This window comes from Trachemys scripta, chromosome 5, assembly GCF_013100865.1.
Source record: "Trachemys scripta elegans isolate TJP31775 chromosome 5, CAS_Tse_1.0, whole genome shotgun sequence".
NCBI lineage: Eukaryota > Metazoa > Chordata > Testudines > Emydidae > Trachemys > Trachemys scripta.
The window spans coordinates 51,307,784-51,319,825 of record NC_048302.1 but is presented as its reverse complement, the minus strand read 5'-3'; the positions used below and the strand labels follow the sequence as shown (position 1 = coordinate 51,319,825).

Below are 12,042 nucleotides of genomic sequence, written 5' to 3'. Positions count from 1 at the left end.
TGACCTGCCATCTGGCCTTTCTATAACTTGCAGTCCATCAATGTTGATAACGTCTCTTTTGCTCTCAACCTCTCCTCTCTTCCATTTATTAGTTGTTGATTCTCTCCATTCTATATTCTTCTCCACTTTGACTTTTGTCCTTCTCTCCCTTCACAAGATCTACCCTGCTAGCCCCCAACTGTAGCTCAGCCCCAGTATCCCCTTCTCTGCCATGGAGCAAGCCCAGCTGATGATCTGCAACCTGGCTGATTTCATCTACTACAAATTTGTTCTCTCCTGCTTGAACTCTGCCATTTTCTGAGCTAAACAGTTTTACTTCTTCATCTTGATTGACTGTCATGCCTGCCATCACATGCCTATTGGCCACCTTTGATTCCCTCCTCAAGCCCTCCCCCTGACTCCACTGCCTTCTCTAGCAGGATCTTACTGACATTTTTCTAAGAAAATATTGACAAGGTCCAGCATGACCTCCCCCACCCCACCTTCCGTTCACTCTCTTCTACTCTTCCATCACTGATGCAGAAGTTTCTCTTCTGCCTTCCTCCAACAACTCCACATGCTCCCATGACCCTTTCCCATTTCTCTCCTGATCTCCCTTTGCCCCATCTCTCTCTTCAGGCTCCTTCCCCTCACAACACAAACATAATTTAGTCTGTCCCATCTTTAAAAAAAAAAAAAAAAAAAAAACACCCTTTGTACCATCTTCCTTCCCCACTTCATCTCTAAGTTCATTGAATGTGCTATTTGCAATCACTTTCTGCAGTTCCTCTCCTCCAGTTCCATACGACACTCTCCAATCCAGCATTTACTGCTTGCATTTCAAAGAAATGGTTCTCACCGAAGTCTCTAATCCTCTCTTCCTGACCAAAGCTCAGAACTGTTTTTCCATCGTTATTCTCCTTAACCTGTTAGCTGCTATCACTGCTGTCTACCCTGCTCTTCTACTGAAATTCTTCTTCCTCAACTTTCATGACCGCTCTCTTCTTTCCTCTCTAATCATTCCTTCAACATGCTATTCAGAAAATCCTCTTCTTCCCCTTCCCCCTCCCCATCCACACTTTCTGTGGGAATCCTCTAGGACTCTGAGAACTCACAAATTTACCTCTCCACCACTCCTGACCTGTCATCTTCTGTCTAAATGAAAATCTCATCCTGTCTCTCTAACTTCTCCTTGTGGTGAGAGTCCTGTGACTTGAGTCTGGCAATTACCATCACCACCACCATCTTTATAAAAACTCTGGGGGTCGAGGACAGGCTGAACAGGAGTGTTCTGAGGTTCACCTATGGGAGGAAACGTCAATACTGATGTCTGCAGTGGGAATATGGAGAAATGCATCTTCTACATCTAATGAAGTCAAGAAGTCTCCCCCAGGACAGGGATGACATGTTAGAGGCCAGGGTCTCCATCCAAAACTTTGTTTTCTTCATCCACTTGTTAAGCCTTGTGACGTCGAGAATGGCTTGAATACTTCCTGGTGCACTTAGTAAATGATGGAAGAAAGAGTAGAACCCAGAGAACCTTTCTTCTGAGGAAAAGCTCTCTATCATTCTTGTATTCAGAGGATATTTCGGTCTGGATCAGATTGTTTTACTGGGTTGTTGGACAGGACGATTGGATTAAAAAATGGACGGGGTAGAGCCCTCAGCTCCAGGGAGTATCTGTGGCTCACTATTTTCCTGACTCATTTGTCTGTGATCAACGAAAACTCATCTTCTAGGAAATCCTGCCCCCTAGCTTCAGCTTTGGGTGGATGCCTCTGCAATCTTTATCATAAAGTGGATTCCGGGGGGAGGGGGGAAGGTGGGCTGAGCTTGTGCTCTCTCTCTCTCTGACACTAATGTTATTGTCAATCAATGGACAATTGAAACTGGTTAGTACATTAGAATGATCTTCACATTAATTTGCCTGAAGTAAAAACAACAGCTCTGCCCTGGGATTGATCAAATGATTTTGTCCCTGGTGCTAAATTCCACTTTCATTTGTATTCCAGTGTATTACGTCCACAGGAACACTGAATGAATTCATCACAAGTAGGTGCTATTACCACAAAGGTGTAATTTGAGGACCTGAAAACTCAAGTATCTTTACTGCAATTGTTTCAAACCCCACATAGACCTTTCACTAAATGGTCATGAATGAAAGCAGTTAAAGCATAAAGTGTTCTAAGTTTATGAAGTGTTACTCATAACTGTCAAGGGTCCCCAATTTCACATCAGAAATTATCCTGGTTTCGCTTGAGCCTGGCATTGTCCTTGATCAAGGGCAGGGATTTTTAAAATGAACAAACAGCAGCGCACACTGAGGCATTTATAAAGAGAATCCATCTGTTTTCTAACTGTTACTCTTTCCAAAACTTACAGGCTTCACTCAATATCCCAGAGGCACTTCTCGACCCATTACATTGTCACTTGGCATTCAGGAGAGAAATGATGTGTCCCCTGCTCTCTGACTAGAAACTGATTAGGTTGAGCCACTCCAAATAGCAGCACTTTGAACTTGTCTAGCCTCTTAACCTCACAACATCTTTTGGAGGTAGGTAGGTAAGTAGTGTCTCTGTTTTATATTTGTGGAAACCAAGCCACAGAGGCAGGCAGTAACCTCCCCCTGGACATACCAGAAGTCAGTGGTAGAACCATGAGTGCACGTGCTCTGCTACACCCCTTTATCAGGAGCCTTGGTAAATTTGTTTTGGTGTCCTTAATAGCTGCTGTATGCAGTACATCCTGATGTTGTGGCATTATCTTACTATAGAGTATGATGGCATAGACAGGAACATGAATTAGCTGAGAAGGATTTATCTTGCAAAGAGATTACCATTGCAAGGACATTTCAATGAGAACATGAATAATTCTTTACTTTGGTGATGATGATTAATGCTTTGACGTCAGCAGCCCTGGCATAGCCATTGACAGCAACAGATTTCACAACAGGAAAATATGGCTCCCGGAGCCAAGCACATTAACAGAATTTAATTCCAGTAAATAATAATAAAAAAAGTAACATTTGCAGATGACACACATAATTGCAGTATTAAACAGAACTGAAAGAAATCACACATCCTTTCAGCACTCCCAAGACTTTGTAGTAGCACTTAATTATTTTACATATGAGGTATCCGTCAAGATCTGCAACTAATCAGCGTTCGTCCGTAGAATCACCAAGGGAAGACCGATTCACCAGTGGAAATAGCTGGGCCTAACAGTTAAGCAATGGCTGAACTGGAGCCTACACTGCTATTGCTAATTTCACAATTTAATAATTAGTAATAGGAACAATATCAAAGGTCTGTTCATCCATTTATATTGACCACCATCACAGTAGAATGTGAATGCCTCACACTTATCCTTACACCATACTTTTGGAGGTGAGGAAGCACTATTACCCCCTTTGTACAGATTGGGGGAACTGAGCCCTAGATCCTCAAAGGTATTTAGGCACTGCCAGAGAAACTAAGTGACTTGCATAGAGCCACATTCCCACCTCCAGTTTCTCTGGTCTTTCAAGCAGGAATTATTCAGCTGAATTGCAAATGCATCTCACAGAAAATCTCCAGTGCTTCTCTTTTTAATCCATTAGCTCCATTTGAAGTGTCATGACACTTCAACTGAATACATCAAAGCACCTGGCTCTGCTGCAAGGTGGCACAATATGGTCAACCTGAATAGTGATGAGAGGAAGAAGGCAATTTATTAAAAGCTGGGGAAGATGCACATAGCATGCAAAACAGAAAGTCTGTGTCTGTGTGCGCACACACATGTTGCTGCTGTATGGGAAGTGTTAGTGGAAGAAAGTGGAAGGAAAAAAGATTTAGCTGTAGTTACACCAAGTTCCAGTTCCAATTTTTTACTTTAAACAATTTAAATTGGAACTGTTTCTTGGAAGAATCACTTGACTTTCATAAAAAGCAGCAAATAATTCCTAATATTTTGATTATAAAGTCATCAGTGTCAGCAAGACACTCCAAAGCATGCATCACTTCTTCTGTGGTTGTGACAGTCTTGTACTAACAAGGAACAGGGTGCTATTCCAACAGAACACAAACATCCTATTATCTTATTTTAACAAAAATCCTAGGTTTGATTCTTATTGAATCTTTGATTTTCTTCCTGCTGCAATGCAGGTGAAGGGGTAGAATAGACTAGTTACCACCCTTTTGACCCCTCTTTGCAAACAATGATACTATACTAAAAGAAAATGATGCTTTTATTGGGTAGGAAGGATACATTAACATTTTTATTGTGATAAATAAACCTTCTGATCTTATGTATGTAGGTGACACCGTAGGTGACTGTACATAATGTCTATGATTAATGTATAATGTTCAAAAGGCATGGAATGATAATGTTATGGGGAAATGTATTGATCTGTCTCGCCTACATGAAATGGTAAAGTTATTTTAATTTCAGTTTATATTTGGCTCATGATAGGCCTGCAGTAAGTGCTTTCCTAGTACTCAGTCCAGATCAATATTTATGAAAACTCACTACAGAATGCTGCTGACTTTTATTTTGTAAGCCAAAAATGAATACAGCCACCCACTTACACCACTACATATAATTTATGAAATCAGATTACAGAATTACAGTCAAAATTACTCAAGAAAAATAACTTAATTTCTGATGAACAGATGGAAACAAATCCCTTTACCCTCCTACACTCCCAACTTGGTGGGGGGAGAAGACATTAAGCTATTACACTCAGTAATCGTGAGATCAAAACCACTTTGGTTACTTGCATGAATATGAACCTTTATCTGTTTTCCTCCACACACATACACCTTGAGTTTCTACAGAAGTTCCATACCCTTTTTCCCTAATACACTTTGAAGCTTAAGTGCCTGGCAGAGCTATTCTAGTGGCACGCATAAAGCACTCCTATATTTATTCCTTCCAAATGCTATAGAGCTCCCCACTATGTAATCTTAGTCTTCCGCTTCTTCATAGTGGGCATAGCCACTAGCATAGGTCCTTCCTAAATTCAAGTTACTGAATAAATCTGTGGTCTCTGTTTCAGAATCCTTCCCTCCCTCCTCATCATCATCCTCTGCTTCATCCTCTTCATATTCGTCGTCATGGTCACCTGCATCTCCATCCTTACCCGATGAGAGGTTCTTCCAGTAGGCATCATAGCCAGAAGCTCCATCTGCCTCTTCACCGCCTGTCTGCCGGCCAAACTTCAGAGAGCGTACTGTGAATAGAAAAAATAGTTAAATTCTTATTCTTCAGCCTCAATCATAAGACACCCACTCATCAATGGAGCATTTGACATTTCTCCATCTACCATCCATCTTCACCACCTACTCAAGAGTATACTGTCAGCAAACAGTCCAGGACTACAATGATCAGTCTCTTGAGAGACTTTAACTGGTTGTTTTCAGGTTTGATCCTTAAAGTCAGAGCACCTAACTATGACAGACCCTTTTTCTGCTGTTCCCCATCCAAAATATCTTCTCTCCAGAGATATTCATACATAAAATATCTGGTACATTATTGTATTTAGATCATAAACTCTTCAGGACCAGAACTTTGGCTGTAGAGCACACTTCTGGTACTGTAATAAATATGTATTTTATATATAGATATATAGCACCTAAGATAATGTGTGTTTTTTATGGATAAGCAGTGCTGAGTAAGCAGACTCATGTGGGTATCTTCTAATGAATTTCAGCATGCTCTTTCTTGATGGTGAAATAAGAAGTGACAGAGCAGAAGTAAACAGTGATCATGGGCACTTCTTCCTTAGACCACAACTTGAAAGTAGCACTCAAATTCAGAACCTTGTCAATCTCCAGGGCACAAATAGCAATCCTAACGAAGAGATGCTGCAGCTCAGAGTCAGCAACAACTCAAAGTACTCTCAATATAAATGCGACAAACTCCCCAAAACATTCCAAAGCATTCAAGAACTTCAGTATTCCCATACATCCCTACACAGCCACCAATGGCATCACATGCTGCCAGTTGAAAAAGATGGAACATATTAAGTTTTCCAACACAGAAAATAAGACTCCTAGTAAATTGACTCGCTAAATTAGAGACTCAGCATTTGTTCCATTAGCATTTCAAGGACAGTCCTTACTTGACATGCTCAGATCCTTTGTCTCCTGAGTTTCATGCCCACATTTAGGGCAAGGAGGCTCTTTTCCCTTTTCTTGCTTAAAAACCTTGCTTCGGGTGTGATCATCACAGAAACAAGCCTGAAGGGGATAATGAAAAGGATAAAAGTTTTGTCATAACATAATGCTCTTCAGCAAGCAGCAGGCAAAAAAAAAAAAAAAAGTTAAATTTCTAACAGCACCAGGGTAATCTGGCTGAGATTAAAATTTAACTAGTTCTTTCTATAGTGGGACTGGAATTCGTGTACAATCTATCCACTAATTGCTTCTGTGCTGGACAAGGTTCCACTGCCTTCTAGGGAAGGGAAGCCAGGAGGATGCTGGAACTGGAAAAAGAGGACGGTGGCCGAGGAAACAGGGTCCTCAAGGAGTGCCCTGTCTTGGAAGTTGTCAGCCAGGAGGCTGGCCTCAGTCACTGGGAGCACTGTCTGATAGACCTCAGCCATATAGGTATTGGGTTAGTCCAACAAGTTAAAAGAAAACAAAACTAAACTTCAAATGTCTGTCTTGCAGGGCAGTGTGTTCATTGTCCTGCTAAATGGAACCTCTCCCTGCCACACAGTCAGTCAGTTTGTAACTAAAAGAAGACACCAATGTGAATTAGTACTAATTAAGCACCAACAGTGTGCTCAGCCCTGTCCAGGACATTTCAATAAAGACAGTTCCTGCTCTGAACTCTGAGGCGCACACAGTAAGAATAGGAGACTGAGAGAATGGGGTTAATTAGATTGATTTTTTTATTTATTTAAATTGCCCCCCTAATGAAAAATGTTGGGGTGGACAGTACATTTGATTTGATGTAAGACTTTAGGAATGATCCAAAGGAGGAAAAGGTGGAGGCCTGGGATACTGGAATGGGAGAATCATACACTCAGTGCAGAGGAAACAGCATTGAAGACTGTATGAAAATGGGAGCAGGAATCAACTGAGAAGAGCCTGGCTACGCTAACAGAACTGAAGGATGCAGGGAGAGTGGGGGTGTATTTGTGGGGGTAGAGGGAAATAACGCCAAATGAGATGAGAGATGCAGCCCTCAAAAGCAAGAATGAGAAATTAAAAACTTAAAAGTGCTGGACAAAAGGGACATTAAAAGTAATGACCCTTACCTCATACAGAAGGTATGAGTTTTCTATATATTGTGGAGGGAGATGTGACAAGGCTTGATACCAGAAGGACATGTAAGGAGAAGGAGTTACAATTATAGTTACTTAAAGTATCTATATTTTTACCTTACAACGCAGGCATGAATGCTGCCCAAGCCGATTACAGGAAACACCTGATGAAAAAATGGATAACATCAATCTTTAAAAATGAAAGGTAACTTGGCTCTTTTCTTCTACTTTATACATCCAGATCAGCTCTCCAGTACCATAGGTAGCCTAAAATCACCAGTGTCACCAAACAAAATGAAAAGATAATACAGCGAAATACATATTTAGCCAAATATATTATTTGAAAGGACCCTTCATTTCTCAGTAGCTTTTCCTGATCAACAGTTCCCAAAGTTACCCAATTGCAGAGTTGTCTGCCACTGAAGTTCTGAACATACATTGAATTTAAAGTATAAAAATAATGATTTTGTATTTTTTGAAGTCCTTACGATAAGTGTATCTTGCTACAATCATACTCACTGTAGTTACAGTTGTATTGGGCTATTTTAAAGAGTTTTATATACTGAGTCTAATATCTCATTAATTTGGTATAAGTTTGAGAGTAAATGGTCCCTTACCCACCCAAAACCAATTTTTTAAAAAGATTCAAATATTTTTGCATTCTCACATCTTTACAAACATGTTGGAGATGATTGAAACCATAGTTTGTTCACAAGGTGGTTTCACCGCTTTTTTTCCCTCTCATGGTATCAAAACAAAACAAAACCCACCAGAGCTGTATAGTAACATTCCATTTAAAGTAAGGGCAAAATGCTGATTTACCCTTATTTTCCTAATTTGAAAAGGATTTGATGATGCTTAGCAACTTGCAGAATTGAGCTGTCTGTGAGTAGTTTTATAAAGAATTGTCTGTCATGTCCTTATTTAAATCATACTCATTACATATATTTACATATACAATCCAGTGTAATTTTATTGATAGCAAATACACAAGTAACAAGGAGCAGAACTGGGTTGATGGTGTTAGGGTGACCAGATCGCAAGAGTGAAATATCAGGACACATTGGGTGAGCGGGGAGTGGAGAGGACGACAATGACAGACACAGGTGCACAGAGCCATGAGAGGGGGCCCTAGGAAGCTGCGAGAGGGGTTGAAACGGCCCCTGCTGCAGCCCGCACCACAAGCCACAGGGCAAGGACACCTATTGAATTCAATGAGAATTTTCCATGTGAATTGATGTACCTAGTTCTGAGATTATAACGCCAGAAGGGATCCTGTGATCACCTGGTCTCACCGCATATATAGCACAGACATAGAACTTTCCCAAAATAATCTCTAGAGAATAGCTTTTAGAAAAAGCTTTTAGAAAAACACCATAACCCTTAGTATATTGTTAATCGTTAATTACTCTTACCATTGAAAAGGTATGCCTTATATCCAGTCTGAATTTGTCTAGCTGCAACTTCCAACCGTTGGCTCATGCTCTACCTTTCTCTGCTAGACTGAAGTGCCCATTATTAACTATTTGTTCCCCATGTAGATACTTACAGTCTATAACCAAGTCACTTCTTAACCTTCTTTTTGTTAAGCTAAATAGATTGAGGTCCTTGAGTCGATCACTATAAGGCATGTTTTATAATCCTTTAATCAGTCTTGTGACTCTTCTCTGAACACTCTCCAATTTATCAATATCTTTCTTAAATTGTGCACACCAGAACTGGACACAGTATTCCAGCAGTGGTTGCACCAGTGCCAAATACAGAGATAAAATAACCTCTCTAAGCCTGCTTGAGATTCCCATATTTAGGCATCTGGTCACCCTATTTCTGTATGCATTTCCCCAGGTTTTTTTGTAAAAATCAAAACTGAACTGCCCCAGAAATTCTGGCATGTGGAATGACTGTGAAACTCACATGGCTCCAACCCTGCTGATGAACCTTTAGATCCACTGCACAGACTTCTGCCATTTGAGCTAATGGAGTAAGTGATGGCAGAGGCAGTAGGTTGTCATACGTGATAGATCAGCTCTATAGGGGGATAAGACACTTATTTTTGCCACTGGGTTTCACAGATATCTGCTGACAGAAGAGGAACTGTGAAACTCAGGAATCCTGGGTCTATCCCAGGCTCTTGAATGGAGTGGTCTCTAGTAGTCAAAGACCCTTCTTCCCCGTCCCCTCCAGTCTATGTCTATCCTATTGCTGTCTAACCCGCCCCAGCTCCTCATCTGATTTCAACTGCCCCCCACTACCGCTCTGGATTCCTTGTCCCAGTTTCCTGGTCCTGTCTCACTCTCCTCTCTCCCCGCCCCCATCCCTCAGATGGGATGTTCGTTCCAGACTGGCAAAATTATAAGGCTTCCCAACATTTCCCATTCCAAATTTTCGGTTGCTTAACTATAGGCTAGCTCTGCCTACAACAAAGCATATTCAGAACCTCTGCTTAAGGGGATTATAAGTGTAGCAACCTCCATCATAGCTAGTCACCAAAGATTGAACCTGAGCCATCCAGACTTAAAAGCATGAGCTTCTACTACTTGAGTTCAAGATATAACTCCCTTAGCTGGTAGCTATACAGTTATCCTCTTAAAAATTCACCAGAGGAGGGCACATGTTGGACAGCTGAATTACAAAAGTGCCAAATATTATTATTAGACCTGCAATACTTTTCACAATGAACATCAGCAGGGGATAAACTGGGAGTTTAAGAATATTTGGAAAACAATTTTAGAATAACATTCAGTGCTGTGGTTTAAAAGAAAAAAAAACCTGTTAAAACTCATAACTTAGCAGTGTTCAGTGTTTGAAGAAAAAAAAAAAAGCTTTTAGGGCTATGGGATACAAAAGTTAAGAATGTTGAAACAGGAAGATGTTATGCTTAGTTACCACTTGGGCAAGGTGGCGTGCTATGTAATACTTGCAAAATTTCACTGGAATGTTTTACAATATATAGCAGCGCCATGCTGATTCCATTGATATTGTTGAGCAATTCATGCTGATTTTATTTCAGCCCACATCTTAATAGTTTTGAATATTATAGATCACAATTTTCAGCTCAGTTGGTCTGAACATGCAGAGCTTTAAAACTGCTATGCTCTAAACTGTATATTAATTGTATTATATACAATTTTATAAACCTGCATATCAGAGAACTGTGTGCCACTACTACTAGACAGTGGCACAAGGCAATTCAGTGTGAATCACAGAAATGTAGGACTGGAAGGGACATCAACAGGTCATCTGGTCAAACCCCTGCACTGAGGCAGGACTGAGTAATAATAACACTAGACCATCCTTGACAGGTGTTTGTCTAACCTCTTAAAAAACTCCAATGACTGCTATTCCATAACCTCTCTAGGTAATTTGTCCAGTGCTTAACTACCTTTATAGTTAGGAAGTTTTTCCTAATGTCTAACCTAAATCTCCCTTACTACAATTTAAGCCCATTGCTTCTTTTTCCTGCATGTTCTGAGTGGGACAGGGGTGAGTCCAGGCAGTGGGATTAGGGGCAGGGAGGTCGAGGAAGTCAGTGGGTGTGTGGGGATAGACCAGGGGAAGCAGGGTGGAGGAACTGAGGGGGACAGGACTGCGGGGGGGGGGGAGAATGGGACAGGACTGGGATGGGGGGAGTAGGGTAGGAGCTGAGGGGAGCATGAATGGGACAGGGTAGAGAGCTGTGTAGAGTGGGGTGGGGCGGGGGAGACAATGGGGCTGGGTTGGGAAGGGTCGGGGCGGTTGGGGAGAGGGACAGGGTCTGGAGGGGATGAGACAGAGGGGAGCAGGACTGGAATGGGGGGAAGTTGAGGGGGTGGGACAGCAGGGGGAGTGATGGGGGTGGGATGATGGGAGAGGCTGAAGAAGAGATTTGGGGTAGGGCAGGGACTGAGGGCAGTGGGTTCGAGGTGGGAGGTACAGGGGGAACTGCGGGGAGGCTGAGGGAACAGGGTCAGGGTGGGGGCTGAGGGCAGTGGGTCAGGTCTACACTGGCACCTCTCAGCATTGCTGTGCCGGGCGGCAGACCTGCGTCAGTGCTACCCTGGCAATGGAAGAGTCCTCAGTGGAAATGCAGACTTCATGACACAGACCCTCCTCGTCACTTCAAACCTGATGCTGCTCTGGTCAGTTGCTAGGCTTTTGTCACTTTCAAACCCATGCAGGGTATCTGGCTCTTTTTCAGTTCTCAGGTTAAGAAAAGCCTCTGCATTTTGTGAGGGCTTCAGCATTCACATTCCTACTTCACAAACTATCTGCCTGACACATTGCTCCCAGGGCATTAATCTTTATTCATTATCGGCAGGTCCATCAGATTAACGAGCAACACAGGGGGAGGCAACACAATGGTGTCAAGGATTTTTAATTTTTCAAACCACTTTGGCCTCAACAGGGATAACAGCAAATCTGGACAGAGCAGATAGGTGTCAGGATGGGTTTGGGTATGTATTTATTTATTTATTTATTTAAATTGAAAATGTTTGGGTCTGAGCAAAGGCTGCAAACTTCCCTTTGGAAACCTCTGCTGATCTTTTGCCCCAGGGGCTAATGACAGCCTGGAATCCCGGACAGATTTCCACATCCATGCAGGGTGAGATGATCGGGGGGAGGGGAGGGACTGTGGAGGAGGCTGTTGGAACAGGGGCAGGGACTGAGGGCAATGGATTGAAGGTGGGGGTCACAGGGGGGACACTGCGGGGGAGGCTGAGGGAACAGGGAGGACTGGGGGAGGCAGAGGGAACAGGGTCAGGGGGACTGAGGGCAGTGGATTGAGGGTGGGGGACACAGGGGGGACACTGCAGGGGAAGCTGAGGGAACAGGGT

At 42.3% G+C, this 12,042-nt stretch overlaps 1 protein-coding gene across 2 annotated transcripts in view; it reads right to left on the bottom strand.

Annotated features, from left to right (window-relative positions):
* Positions 1–2,949: 2,949 nt before the first annotated feature.
* The window catches only part of ZNF330 (zinc finger protein 330), a 26,069-nt gene continuing 16,976 nt past the window's right edge, over positions 2,950–12,042 (bottom strand). For both annotated transcript variants that reach the window (XM_034771835.1, XM_034771834.1), the window contains exons 8-10: positions 7,346–7,392; positions 6,080–6,197; positions 2,950–5,188 (exon numbers count right to left, since the gene is read on the bottom strand). In XM_034771835.1, coding sequence (XP_034627726.1) covers positions 4,923–5,188; positions 6,080–6,197; positions 7,346–7,392 — 431 coding nt within the window. In that variant the 3' untranslated portion in view covers positions 2,950–4,922. The remainder of the gene's footprint in view (positions 5,189–6,079; positions 6,198–7,345; positions 7,393–12,042) is intronic.